The sequence below is a fragment of the Pleurodeles waltl genome, chromosome 3_2 (genome assembly GCF_031143425.1).
Source record: "Pleurodeles waltl isolate 20211129_DDA chromosome 3_2, aPleWal1.hap1.20221129, whole genome shotgun sequence".
NCBI classification, from domain to species: Eukaryota; Metazoa; Chordata; class Amphibia; order Caudata; family Salamandridae; genus Pleurodeles; species Pleurodeles waltl.
This window is the reverse complement of record NC_090441.1, coordinates 124,447,084-124,461,913: the sequence shown is the minus strand read 5'-3', so window position 1 is coordinate 124,461,913 and position 14,830 is coordinate 124,447,084. Positions and strand designations below refer to the sequence as shown.

Sequence of the window (14,830 nt, the reverse complement as noted above, 5' to 3'; positions counted from 1 at the left end):
CTGCGCCGGAGAAAACACCTGAGGCTCCAATACCTCAATCACCGACGCCTGTCCAGGCGAAGTTGGAGACGTCGGAGAGAGCAACGGCGTCGAAGGATGCGGCGTCACCGTGGGGCTGACCTCCCATGTCCTCCGGCGCCGATCCGGAGACCTGGAACGAGCCTCCCTTGAATGACGCCGAGATTCTCTACGGCGCCGGGAGTCTCGATGACGCCGATGTCTTGGAGAAGACTTTTTCTTGTGATGCTTCTCCTTTGACTTGGCCATAAACAGCTTCGCCTCGCGTTCTTTAATGGCCTTCGGATTCATGTGCTGACACGAATCACAAGTCGAGACGTCGTGGTCGGAGCTCAAACACCAAAGGCAATCGGAATGAGGATCCGTCACCGACATCTTGCCTCCACACTCACGACAAGGCTTAAATCCAGACTTTCTCTGCGACATTATTTCCACAGAGAAAGAGTACGCAGCAAGATATACACTGTAACCGCAAGAGTAACAGTTGCTCCCTCGAAGATAACCGTTTCGAATGCACGGAAAAAAGGGAACTGACGTCCGCACGTCGTCGAGGACCTCTTATTGCCTGTATGACGTCAGACGGCGTCGCGTGCGAGACAGTGACGTCCTCGTCGACGTGCAGAGACTAGTAAGAAGATTTCCGTCGAATGCTGGCGCCATGGGAGTATTCATGAGGTGAGTAATCCACAGGTAGTTGTATCCATCAGAAATTAGTTCCTTGTGTCCATGAGGTGGAAGAACTCTCTCAGACCACTGCCCAGTCCTGCTGGAGCTGGTCTGCCTAGGCATACAGACAAACAAATGCCCAAAGTCTGGTGCTTAAATGACTCTCTACTAAGGGACCATGTAGAGCTGCATAAGATGCAAGAGGCAACTAACGCATAGCTACACCTTAATGACATAGGACAGATGGGCCCACAAACACTTATGCCCTAAAGGCTGTCCTCTAAGGGAGATTTATTCAGGTCGTGAGCTGCTTGAAGCGCATGAGAAAATTGGCCCTTAAACAGCTAAACTCTGACCTAGCAGAGTTTAAATGTAAGCACAAAGTAACTTCACTAAAAAACATTAGGCAGTCAGTTTAAGTCTGTACAGAGTGAGCTGGCTACATAGGAGCACGCATAAGTCAACTATATCCTCATGAGGAGTGGGGCTAGATATCACGTAAGGGCAGTAAAGATGACACGTTACTATCCAACAAACTCCATCCACTAGAACAAAGGGGATGATACAGGAAGTTAAAGCTGTCACTGGGGTGCTACTGAGGAAACAGCAAGCTGTCTTTGTATATTATAACTCCCTATATAGCTGCCACTATCTCAATTCAATACCATTGCCCACTATAATATCCTCCGCAGGCAGACTAGATAAACCCATCACTGTAGTCAAAATCCTTGTAGTAATCAGACATTTTGAACTGGAAAAGGCATTAGGTCTTAATAGTTATATGGCTTATTTTAAAAAAAGATTCACCCCACAATTGGGCCCTCTTTTCTATCGACCCTATTCAACAGGTTTCAACCTTGGGGCATCTGTTGCAATAATCTTAAAGGCGGGCCTCTAAATGAACTTAGGCAAGTCAATGGGCCTTATATTAGCAGCAGGCCAATCTAGAGCGACAATCTGGTAAGAAGGCAAATTCTGGACAGTAACAATAAAAATTCAGGACAAAGGGTCAAACTTCAGGACAAAAATTCAGGACAAAGGGTCATTTTTACAGACACGTCTAAGGACGTTACATAATTAAAAAACAAAGAGATGGAAGAATTACGAACTAAAATAGGTTTATGTTCTTTAGTTCATATTATACATTGGCGTATTGAGCATTTACACATATCTCAATGTATTTAAAGATTAAAAATATAGCTAGGTAATACACTCCAAGCAGAATCTGACAGTCGACATACAGGGCAGTTTTCACAATTCTCCCCTAGAACCATGAATGATTTTGCCAGAAGCAGCACTGTGTTGCTGAATGTAGACTTTGAGTTCACTACTAGAGAATGTGAAACAGGTAGATAAAAGGAACGTGGCAGACAAATGTAGCAGGAGAGAGGAGAGAACAGATAGAAACAAGCATTTACAATGCATCGGGTCTCGCGTTTGCTCGTGTTAGAGCCGATCGCGTTGTTAACTCCTAACCCGACTTTTCACCTATCGGTCAAAAGTGCATTTATGCACGTAACCCGAAAAAGTGAAATCAAGTAGGTAAAACGCTCGACTTCTGCCAAGCGAGATCAGGCTCATAAATTAGAGAAAAAAAAGTCCACGAGCCTGATGCAAAACAGCGAGCCTCACATGTTTTCTGTACTTGGTCGCTGCGCTGGAGGAGGGCTTGCCACCGGAAAAGGCATGCCATATGCGTGCCTTCGACTAATGAAAGCAAGCAGATTTTATTAGGGAAGCCCACCAACCAATAAAAAACACTGATGTGAAGTTGACAGGGCTGCGAGCCCTTTTATAAATACAAAAGAGTCTCCCTGTGAAACACATGCGCGAGCGCATGCAACGCAGGCTCGACCCTAAAAATAGAACTGAGAGAGGACGAGGTTGAATAGGTAGTGGACAGACAGATGATGTGAGGGCTCAATATGTAACTTCCATGTCAGGACTTTCAATCCCAATTCCAATGCGCCATATCTTAGAAAATATAGTACTGTTATGCTCATTCCCTTTTACGCAATGCGGCGCATCATTTTCATTCACTGTGCTGCGTGAAATGTAAGTAAAAATGCTCCCTCAATAATTTAGCACTGGTGTACTGATATGAAATTTGTTTTGGACCATGTACAGGGCTCTGCTGCCTTTTAGGTAGAGTCGGGCTACTGAAAAAAAACATATGTATACAAGAAGAATATTCACTTTGTTAAGAAAAGGTTAGTTTTCTAAGGATGAGGGAAATATTGATCAAAGGTTCCAGCATGGAGCATTTGCCCGACAAGTTACAGTGTGGCCCTAGAAGATTGAGATTAGTGCACACCGGTTATGTTATCTTAGGCATTTCTAATTCTGTTTTGTGTTCTCCATTAACTGGAAAAGGTGAGATACAAACTTTACAGAAACAGAGGTTACACTAATATGAAATCCCTCTGTTCATTGGCTATACCTTCTTATTAGTCGGCCCCACTTTCAGCTCTTGAAGTGCTTTCACCTCAGGGCCTGCTTAGAGGTGGGCGACTCAACAAAATAACAGGCCAAGCAAATACAGGCTTGGCTCTTAGAGCCTGTGCACAATCTAAGCTTTGAAAATGTTTTCCATGTAAACCTTACAAAAAACTATCATGTAAGATATGATAAGCTCTCCTCATAATTACAAAAAGTGTATTTCTATAATATGCTGAAGCTTTGACATTAATATATCACATTATAGCACTGCACTGAAGTACTTATTAGGAATTATAGATTTTAAACATGAACTTACAGGAGGCTTCCCCGTGTAGCGCATGAACTACTAGGAGGTCTCCAGCTATCTGCAAGTAGCTCTCCACTGTGTACCCCAGTCTACTAAATTAAATGTTTTTGCTTGGATGAATTTCCGAAATATATTTAAATCATCTGAGTGATGAATCTTGTAGCACTTTGAGGTGTATTACTCGTGTTATTACCTTGGTGCCTACTAGGGGTGTAGCAGCTATGGCTGTTATGTATTATACAGGCAGAAGCATTCCAAATTGATACAGAGTTTTTGACATTACTGCTGGCAACCCTGCCTGACGCACTGAGGTGATCACTGCTGGTAATGCTGCATGGGATGGTCACTAATGTTACCCTGTCAGATGCAGTCAGTATTACAACACTAATACTATTAGTAGCTCAGGATTCTTTTCATTGAGCATAAGTAGCTCTTGACTTAGAACCATTCCTCCGACGGTGCCATTAGTGAATTGAGAGGCAAGGCAGTTGTCGCACACCCTGTATGTGGCCAAAATTGTTACAGAAAGAGCAAGTCTAATAAACAAACAATAGTTATTTTTTTGTACAGCTGGTGTTCTGAACTCACATATTTGAAGGTGCTTTCATATATGAAAGTGAAGAAAAAGGAGGATCAGTAAAATAAAATATTTGTCTAGGATTACGCTATTTAGCTAAAGGGGAAGTTGTGGTTAATCCAGACACTTCTGTTTCACTTTGTACGAATCAGACACTTAATGGATATCCATTTGTCTCCCCTTTTTTACTACAGATGTTAATGCTTTGTTTTGACCTCTGTGCATGAAGTTAGAGGACAAGCAGAAGCCATATGAAAGCTTGACATGGGCTCGAGGTTCCAATAGGACCTCAAGCTGAGCCAGAACCAGACTTCAGGCTCGAGCTTGCATCAGCACCTCTACCTCTAGCTTCGCCCCTGACAATGCCAGCTTTAGTGCTGGTGGCAGTCTGCATGACAGACTGCTGATGCACCCCAAAAGTCCAACTTCTAGTAACAAAAGGAAATCTGTCACAATGGCAGAAACCCACTGAGCTATCCACATAAAATACAATTGTTTGGTCTGCATTTTTACATCTTGTGGTTTTCAGAGGGCCCATTATTATTCTTATTAATTTTATGAGTGTCAAAACTGGGACTAGGTAAAACTCAGATCTCTCCAATAGATTAATTGATCACCACAGTTAAACTGACATTATTGACTAAAAATTGCTGCCTGAGAAGGAACTTTGCAGCCTATGTAAAGTTGTCCCTGGTGCAGTGAAACAAGGTCTTGTACAATGGAAAAATGCGTTGTACTAGGCCAGAGCAGGAGGAGGCCCATTACATGCTGTAACTGCCTAGACTGGCCCATTGTCATTTTGTATGCGACAATCAGCCAGTTTACTGAATGACAATGGGTCCATTGCAGTTCAGTTTGTGCTAGGCCAGGGAGGGGCTGTTTTTGAACACAGATGATTGCGAACCGGTCTCAACAGGGAGATCTGCAGAACATTGAGGCATCTCACAGGGGAACAGTGCAGCTCACTGCAATCCCCTAAATAACAAATTACGGACAAGTGGCATCTGTAAAAGGGATGATCATGGACAACGGATGTGAGATACAAATGAGGGACGGTCCGTGAAATTCATTGACAGGTGGTCATCTTAAGCAAATCACTAGCTAACTCGCTTCATAGAACTTCTCCTTTCCCATGGAGACTGAGGGAACTTACCTACCTGGGGATCTTCATATTGCGTGATCTCCAGGAGAGTGCCCGAAGTAATTTCAATCTTCTTGCTACAACTATTAAGTCCCTCACATCATCTTCGCTCTCACATGGCTAGGCAGAATTGCCTCGTTTAAGAGGACTATATAAGGAAATGGCTCCCTGTTGCAATTAACCCCCACTTTTTGCCTGATACTGATGCTGACTTGACTGAGAAGTGTGCTGGGACCCTGCTAACCAGGCCCCAGCACCAGTGTTCTTTCACCTAAGATGTACCGTTGTCTCCACATTTGGCACAACCCTGGCACCCAGGTAAGTCCCTTGTAACTGGTACCCCTGGTACCAAGGGCCCTGATGCCAGGGAAGGTCTCTAAGGGCTGCAGCATGTCTTATGCCACCATGGGGACCCCTCACTCAGCATAGACACACTGCTTGCCAGCTTGTGTGTGCTGGTGGGGAGAAAATGACTAAGTCGACCTGGCACTCCCCTCAGGGTGCCATGTCAACCTCACTCTGCCTGGGGCATAGGTAAGTCACCCCTCTAGCAGGCCTTACAGCCCTAAGGCAGGGTGCACTATACCACAGGTGAGGGCATAGGTGCATGAGCACTATGCCCCTACAGTGTCTAAGCAAAACCTTAGACATTGTAAGTGCAGGGTAGCCATAAGAGTATATGGTCTGGGAGTCTGTCAAAAACGAACTTTACAGCTCCATAATGGCTACACTGAATACAGGGAAGTTTGGTATCAAACTTCTCAGAATAATAAACCCACACTGATGCCAGTGTTGGATTTATTAAAAAAATGCACACAGAGGGCATCTTAGAGATGCCCCCTGTATTTTACCCAATTGTTCAGTGCAGGGCTGACTGGTCTGTGCCAGCCTGCTGCTGAAAGACGAGTTTCTGACCCCATGTGGTGAGGGCCTTTGTGCTCTCTGAGGACAGAAACAAAACCCTGCTCTGGGTGGAGGTGCTTCACACCTCCCCCCTGCAGGAACTGTAACACCTAGCAGTGAGCCTCAAAGGCTCAGGCTTCGTGTTACAATGCCCCAGGGCACTCCAGCTAGTGGAGATGCTCGCCCCCTGGACACAGCCCTGAGCTGAGGTGACCCCTGCCTTTAGAAATCCTCCATTTTAGTTTTGGAGGATCCCCCCAATAGGAATAGGGATGTGCCCCCCCCCTCCCCTCAGGGAGGATGCACAAAGAGGGTGTAGCCACCCTCAAGGACAGTAGCCATTGGCTACTGCCCTCCCAGACCTAAACACACCCCTAAATTCAATATTTAGGGGCTCTCCAGAACCTAGGATACTAGATTCCTGCAACCTAAGACGAAGAAAGACTGCTGAGCTGAAAAACCTGCAGAGAAGACGGAGACACAACTGCTTTGGCCCCAGCTCTACCGGCCTGTCTCCCCACTTCAAGAGAACTGCTACAGCGACGCGTTCCACAGGGTCCAGCGACCTCTGAAGCCTCAGAGGACTACCCTGCATCTAAAAGGACGAAGAACTCCTGAGGACAGCGGCTCTGCTCCAAAGAAGAAACATCTTTGCAACAAAGAAGCAACATTGAAAGAACACACGTTTTCCGCCGGAAGCTTGAGACTTTGAACTCTGCACCCGACGCCCCCGGCTCGACTTGTGGAGAACCAACACTACAGGGAGGACTCCCCGACGACTGCGAGCCCGTGAGTAGCCGGAGTTGACCCCCTGAGCCCCCACAGCGACGCCTGCAGAGGGAATCCAGAGGCTCCCCCTGACCGCGACTGCCTGCTTCTAAGAACCCGACGCCTGGTAAGGACACTGCACCCGCAGCCCCCAGGACCTGAAGGATCCGACCTCCAGTGCAGGAGCGACCCCCAGGTGGCCCTCTCCCTTGCCCAGGTGGTGGCTACCCCGAGGAGCCCCCCTCTTGCCTGCCTGCATCGCTGAAGAGACCCCTAGGTCTCCCATTGAACTACATTGCAAACCCAACGCCTGTTTGCACACTGCACCCGGCCGCCCCCGTGCCGCTGAGGGTGTACTTTTTGTGCTGACCTGTCCCCCCCCCCCGGTGCCCTACAAAACCCCCCTGGTCTGCCCTCCGAAGACGCAGGTACTTACCGGCTGGCAGACTGGAACCGGGGCACCCCCATCTCCATTGAAGCCTATGAGTTTTGGGCACCACTTTGACCTCTGCACCTGACCGGCCCTGAGCTGCTGGTGTGGTAACTTTGGGGTTGCTCTGAACCCCCAACGGTGGGGTACCTTTGAACCCTGTAGGTGGTTTACTTACCTGCAAAACTAACAAACACTTACCTCCCCCCGGGAACTGTTGATAATTGCACTGTGTCCAGTTTTAAAATAGCTTATTGCCATTTGTGTGAAAACTGTATATGCTATTTTGCTAATTCAAAGTTCCTAAAGTTCCTAAGTGAAATACCTTTCATTTAAAGTATTGTTTGTAAATCTTGAACCTGTGGTTCTTAAAATAAACTAGAAAATATATTTTTCTATATAAAAACCTATTGGCCTGGAATTGTCTTTGAGTGTGTGTTCCCCATTTATTGCCTGTGTGTGCACAACAAATGCTTAACACTACCCTCTGATAAGCCTACTGCTCGACCACACTACCACAAAATAGAGCATTAGAATTATCTCTTTTTGCCACTATCTTACCTCTAAGGGGAACCCTTGGACTCTCTGCATGCTATTTCTTACTTTGATGTGTGTCAGATTTTCCAACAATCGAGCTGATAGAGGAGTGTGAATGGGTGGCATTATCTGTAGCTGATGTCTTTGTAGCACACAAAAGTCCAGCACAGGTTTAAAGGCTTTACGTTTTGCTACTGTGACTAGCAAGCGATCTTGAAAGAGCTGGTTGACCTTGGATTAAATGAGTTGAGGCCACTAGCATGAGCGTACATCATCATGGCCCTCCTTAACCACACTGAAGTGGACCCCGGTTAGTACGTCCTGCGGGGACCCTCGTGGGCTTCGTTGCTGGATGATCCGTTTGTGTTCTATCAAGTCAGATGGGGGGGTCCTTAGCGTATTTCAGGATGGCCCCAAAGAGATATTGCAAATACAAATATAGTTTCTGCGGGACCTGTTTTCAAGGTCCTCACATTTCTCCTGCAAAAGGATGTGCTGCTCCTCCATCGCCAACATTCACAGTTGTAATGTTTCACAGTCATCGACCCTACTGCCAAGTCTCACACATCTCGTTTCACCTCCTGTAGGTCAATATGAACGTGACCACAGATCTCTTTTACTTGTGCTCTGCAGGGTACACAGGGATGGCCTGTGTTCCAGCAGGGGAACCAGGTGGGAAGACTGCCAGCAAGGTCGAAACCCATTAGGTCACAGCCATCACATCCCCCCGTAAGCCCTTCCCTCATTCATGGTCTTCCTTTAGCTGCACACGTGTCGCACCTCGTCGTCCCCTCCAGCTCTCTGCAGGCCCCGGCTCAGTCAGCTGTGGTTATTGGGCCCTCTCGAGAGAGAGGAGGTGTCACCAAATCATCATGCCACACCCCAGCAGTATGAGCTAGTACTGTTCTCACCTCAGATGGTTTGTGATGGCTACAGATGCAGGCCTTAAGAGTGGACCCTCCCCCCATCAAGCATCCACCATATTCAGCATCTTGCCACACCCTCCAGAAGTATTTTAACAAGAGTTGGACTAATGCCAATATAACGCAACCTTCAAACTCTGTCTAGCTCAACAGAAGGTGGACTGAAAATGCAGCTCCTAAGACATAAGTGTTTCAAAATACCTATGCACACACAAAATGGCTTTGAATAAATATTAGAAAACTAGAATTTCGAGAGATGAATTGACGCCAATGGAGTAGCTCTCGGCTTATAATGGCTAGTATAAGCATGGCGCGCCAACAGTTTAATGTTTGTTTTCATGTTTCTTCTTTTTTAATTTAGAACAGTCTAGGCTCTGTGAGTGGAATGTTCTAATAACTTTAAAATCCGTCTGTCTCAGGCTATCCCAGTTGTGAAAAGCCCCCTCCCTCGTTATAGGCCCTCCAATGCAGCTCTGGCCTATATTTTGGGTTCAGGGCCTTGAACTACCGCAATAGCTATTGGCAGCAAGCTATAAGGCTATAATATACAGAATCATTCAGATACAAGAGAAGATAATGTGCATTTGTCCAGAATGAAAGAAATATCAACACCTATGGCAAGGAAGAAAATGTCACCATCATAGTCACATTTATCTTTTGAAAAAGTGCATGGTTCAGGTCTGGCTCTAGTTATTGCACCAAACGCACATCTTCAAAGTCAATTACCGATCACAATTGCAGAAGGACACTAAATGTTGAGCCATCAGATGAGCAAATATCAAACTTAGATCTCACTGTGCTGCGATTTAAGGCACAGGTAGACATATGCTTACCGGAAATTAAATCTATTTTTTAGATTTGTAGTACATTTGTAACCTGTTTACTTTAATGACTTCCAGCCCAGCCTGGAGGAAAGATATGGCTTATATTTTCATTTATATATATCAAAACAACACTATCACCAGGACTCCCTCATGGTTTATTTCATACAATATCATTTGCCAACTTACATATATAGTATCACCAAAGTTTACTCAGTATTTGTTACTATGATTCGACAGAGAAATACCGAAGTATAGTAAAAACAAGTTATGATATCCTTTGAATGAGCAAATAGTTGAAGATATGATGTATATATTATGCTTCTAAATGGTCCTGTCATTAAGTCTATCCTATTAGTTCTCCTTAACTATTGAACTAAAAATGTGTACTTACATTGTCATGTTTAAAAAAACACAGCATCTTCAGCTCGCGGAAGACCCTTTTGCAGGAGACCAAATTTTGGAAGACATTAGGCATTTTTTTAAGAGCAACCCTCTTTCCATCTCTAGGATCTGTCACAGACCTGTGAAGTCAATAAATTATGAATTTAGAATCTGTGGCACTGTATCATGTACACTTATTAAATAAACATGTTAATATAGGTCCTATCCCAAGCCACATCAATGCTAAGGCAGATGGAAAATAAAAAGGAAATGCCACAGTCAGATCTATTGATAAGAGGCCGCATGGCATGAATGACTGATCAAATGAAGTGCATATTTTCCACTTCTTGCACATAATGATATTTTGTCAGGTGAGGAGGGAAACGTTACTTACTTGTAATTCCAGTACTACACCATAGAGCTCTTCGCTTAATTCATGAACACACTGTATCTCTCTACGAAACTGGGGTATTAGTTAGGAGGGGTGAACCACCAAAGTCACTAAATTAACCTGTTCTTCACCCTCTTGTAGGTTGGACCAAAAGCACTCAGGCTTAACTTAGATGTAATGTGCAAGTAGTTAGTCAACACACAAACAGTAATTAAACACCAACATAAGAAAAATCCCAAACCAATTTAGAAGAAAAAGTACATTTTAATAAATACAATTACACCAAAAGAATCAAAATCCAATCAGTAGAACTGGAGATAAGATTTTTTTAAGTTGTAGGTTAAAATAGCACCAACTATTGGTATCTGGTCACGCTGAACCGGGACACAAGTTCAGGCCGACTGCAATGGAGCGCAGGCTTGGTAAAGGACTAGGTTCGACTGCTCGGAGTCGCACCTTTTTGTCCTTGGTGTTTTAATGTGGGGTCCTGTGTCTTTTCCACTGGTGCTGCCTAACAGACACAGCAAGGTGCTGCCATGCGAGGTCCTGTGTCAGGGTACGCCTGCTGCACCAGTTTCAGTGAAGCTGCTGATCAGAAGCAGTGAGATGATGGGTTGGCTCCGGTGAAGCCAGCACTCAGGCGCTAGCAGGTGCTGTGGTGCAAGGCCCTGCGCCAGGAAGCCTTGGTTTTGCAGCAGCTCTAAGATTGGATCAGCACAGCGTGGCTTTGCGTCGCTCTGCATCAGTTCTGATAGAGGTTCAGTTTGGTGCTCTGCTGGTTTGTGGGCCCTGTCGCGTCAGATCCACAAGGAGTAAACTCTGATGCTAGCCAAGGGCCAGGACCCGGGAGGACACTCCTAGGGGTCAGGGCTCACTCTAACAGAGACCAGGAGCAGGGCTCAGGTAGGCCCAGTTGGTGCTGGACATCTGGGCAGATGCATGGAAGGCCTCTGGAACCTTTGTGTTCCTGTAGCTCAAACAGGAGGCCAGCTAACCGATTCTTGGAGTTACTTTTGGTAACCTAATATTCAAGGCAAGTATGTCCAACCTTCCTTCTTCAGACAGCAGACCAGTCCTTCAAGCAGAAAGGCAGTACTTCTGGCAGCAGGACAGTCCTTCTAAATCTTCCAAAGGTCCAGAAGTGTTCTGATGAATGGTTCTGAAGGTCCCATGTTTATACCTTGCCAGACCTTGGGTGAGGTAATTCCCTGACCTACACCCCAAAATTGGTTCTGTTCAGTTTCTCCCATTCCCCTAGTCCTGTTTCAAGCTGTCTAGGGTGGCAAATGCAAGGGTATGTCTTGTGTCACTGCCTTTATGTGTGCTGCAGGCATGGCCCTTTAAAATGTAATCAGGCCAGGGGCCCAACTCCTCCTCCTTTGCTATCCCCAGGAAGACCACCTCCCCAATGTTTTCTTTGTCTCAATGTCTGGAATACCCAAAACACCACAGGAGAGCCATTCACAGTCATGGAACCCTGGACTCAGGCAGAAAGGCACAGTTGTTTTAGGTATGAAAATGCCAACTTTCTGAAAGTGCCATTTCCAAAAATCAGGCCTCAACAAATTTACTCTCCCACTTGCTCTGGCAATTCAGTGTTTATCAGGGCAAGCTATATTAGGGGACTACTCACCTCTTCTGGTGAGCTGACAAAGAACAGGTGTTCTGATCACTCACAAAGTTAAGGAGCACTAAAGATGCTTTCAAGTCCTGTTTATATCTTGTGACGTTTATTCTGTTTTCAGAGACAGAGGTCAAAAGTCAGATTACATCTACAATTACTTTTCTTTCTCTGACTGCATGCAAAGTTCCAGGATTTTGTAAGGCAAACTGTCTGACTGGACAAAAAAAGTGTGAAATGAAAGGCTGTAGGATGTCATGTTTTATTTCTAACACATTTGGTGACGTTTTTTCTGGTGGATACAGTAACTAGCTGTGGATTCTTCACCTTATGAATTCTCCCAATGCGCCAGCATTCTATGCAAATTTTCTTCCCAGCTCTTCACGTCAACGGGGACATCACAACTGCACTGCTCCGCACGCAACTCCATCTGACGTCATCGTGGCAATAAGAAGTCCTCGTCGGCGTGCTGACGTCAGTTTCACCATTCTTTACGTGCCTTCGAGGTGAAAATAATATATGCCAATACAAATATAAACCAGGATAACTGTTTATATAGAAAAAAACTAATATTTTATGTATATATATATATATATAAAATAAAAGAAGTCTTGATACGACCAGACAGGCAATGGGGAGGCGGGTGGGACTGTGAGGAATCCACAGATAGCTACTGTATCCACCAGAAAGAGTGTTACTGAAGGTAAGTAACTTGTTCTTCTGATGGATACAACTACCTGTGGATTCCTCACCTTAGGACTAGAATCCCAAAACAGTACTGCACTCAGAGGTGGGTGCCTCACTGGTCACACCAAGAAATCTTGCAACACAGAACATGCAAAATGGCCGTCCCTCCTAACTTCCGAGTCCAAGCAGCAATGCTTCGCGAAAGTGTGGAGGGAAGCCCAAGCTGCTACCTTACAAATATCAACAACTGGTACACCTCCAGCCAAGGCCGAAGTAGGAGACTTAGCCCTGGTGGAATGGGCCCCAATACCTTCAGGAGGCACCTTCTTTGCCAGTGAATAACAAATCTTTATGTAAAGAATGACCCACCTGGAAAGGCTTCTCTTGTGGACGGCTTTTCCCTTCATCTTGCCCACATATCCAACGAATAGTTGATCATCAATACGAAAGTCCTTTGTCCTTTCAATGTAAAAACTCAAAGCCCTCAAACGATTAAGTCGTTCCTCCTCCTTTGAAGGATGGGGAGGAGGGTAAAAGGAAGATAGTGTTATAGATTACCCCACATGAAAGGGAGTAACAACCTTAGGAAGGAAAGCCGCCCTGGTTCTCAGCACCACCTTGTCAGCATGAAAGGTTGTAACAGGAGGTTTCACTCTAAGAGCCTGAAGCTCACTCACACACCTAGCAGACGTGATGGCTATGAGGAAACTGTTTTCAAAACCAAAAATCTCAATGGGCAAGAATGCATAGGCTTAAACGGTGAACCCATTAAAAAAGTAAGAACCAAATTCAAATCCCACCGAGGCATAAGAAACGGAGTGGGAGGAAACTTGTTAGTCAGGCCTCTCAGGAAAGCACAGAAAGGCTGACAGCACCAATAAATAACCCTTCACAGTTGCAACTGCACATCCCTTCTGTGCCAAGGAAAGGGCAAAAAGTAAAACATCAGATAAATGGGCCTTCAAGGGATCAATTTGCTTCTCTCCACCCCAAGGAACAAATTTTACCCATCTGTTAGCATAGACAGTCTTGGTGGAGTGTCGCCTGGACGAAAAGATAACATCCACCACTTCTGGAGGGAGAGAAAAGGAACTCGGATGGCCCTGTTCAATCGCCAGGCATGAAGGTGCAGGCTCTGGAGGTGGTGGTGTAGAAACTGCCCCTGCCCCTGCCACCGCGAGAGGAGGTCTGCCCTATGAAGGAGACAGAGCGGAGGGCACAGTGAGAGTTGGAGAAGGTCTGTGTACCACACTTTTCTTGGCCAATCCAGAGCTATTAAAATGACTTGAGCCTAATCTTGACAAATCTTCCTCAGAACCCAAAGAATCAAGGTATGGAGGAAATGCGTAAAGCAACTAGTCGCACCAAGACATCTGAAACTAATCCCTCAACGCTCCCTGCACAGGATACTGGAGGCTGCAGAACGACGGGCAGTGTGTGTTCTCCCGAGTGGCAAACAGGTCTATCTGTGGAAATCCCCACATCCGGAAGATGTGAAGAACCAAGTCTGGATGGAGACGTCACTCACGATTGGCCGAGAAATGCCGACTGAGACTGTCCGCACGAACCTTGAGAACTCCGGCCAGATGTTTTTCCACTATGCAAATCCAATGGTCCTGTGCCTAGGACCAGAGCCGCAGAGCCTCTCTGCAGAAAAGGTACGACTCTACTCCTCCCTGCTTGTTGATGTACCACATCGCAGTAGTGTTGCCCGTCAAGACTTGAACTGACAGACCGGGAAGTGATGGGAGAAAGGCCTTGAGAGCCAGACATATTGCCCGTAACTCCAACAGATTGATGTGAAACATCTGTTCTACTGGAGACCAACGACCTTTGATCACCAGGTCCCCCAGATGAGCTCCCCACCATCTGTTATGACTGTGGCCATCGGAGGTGGGAGGCAAAACGGCTTTCCTTGGGAAAGGTTGCTGTCCGCAGCCCACCATCGTAGATCCTCTGCAGCCTCTCTGGAGATCGTTATCGACTCCTAGAGATCCCCATTGTGTTGAAACCACTGCTTGCGGAGGCACCATTGGAAAGCCCTTATGTGCCAACGTGCATGGGTGACCAACAGAATGCAATAAGCGAACAGACCAAGCAGACGTAGGACCTTGAGGACCGGAACAGCTGCTCCGTTTTGAAACATTTGAATCAACGCCTGAATGTCTTGAATCCGCGAGGTGGATGATAGGCCAGAGTCAATGTTGTATCCAGTAC

General features: G+C 45.8%; 1 protein-coding gene across 1 annotated transcript in view; it reads right to left on the bottom strand.

Moving 5' to 3' along the window:
* The window catches only part of NLK (nemo like kinase), a 762,154-nt gene that overhangs the window by 521,386 nt on the left and 225,938 nt on the right, over nt 1-14,830 (bottom strand). The window contains exon 2 of the mRNA XM_069226972.1: nt 9,925-10,054. Within this exon, the coding sequence (XP_069083073.1) occupies nt 9,925-10,054 (130 nt within the window). The remainder of the gene's footprint in view (nt 1-9,924; nt 10,055-14,830) is intronic.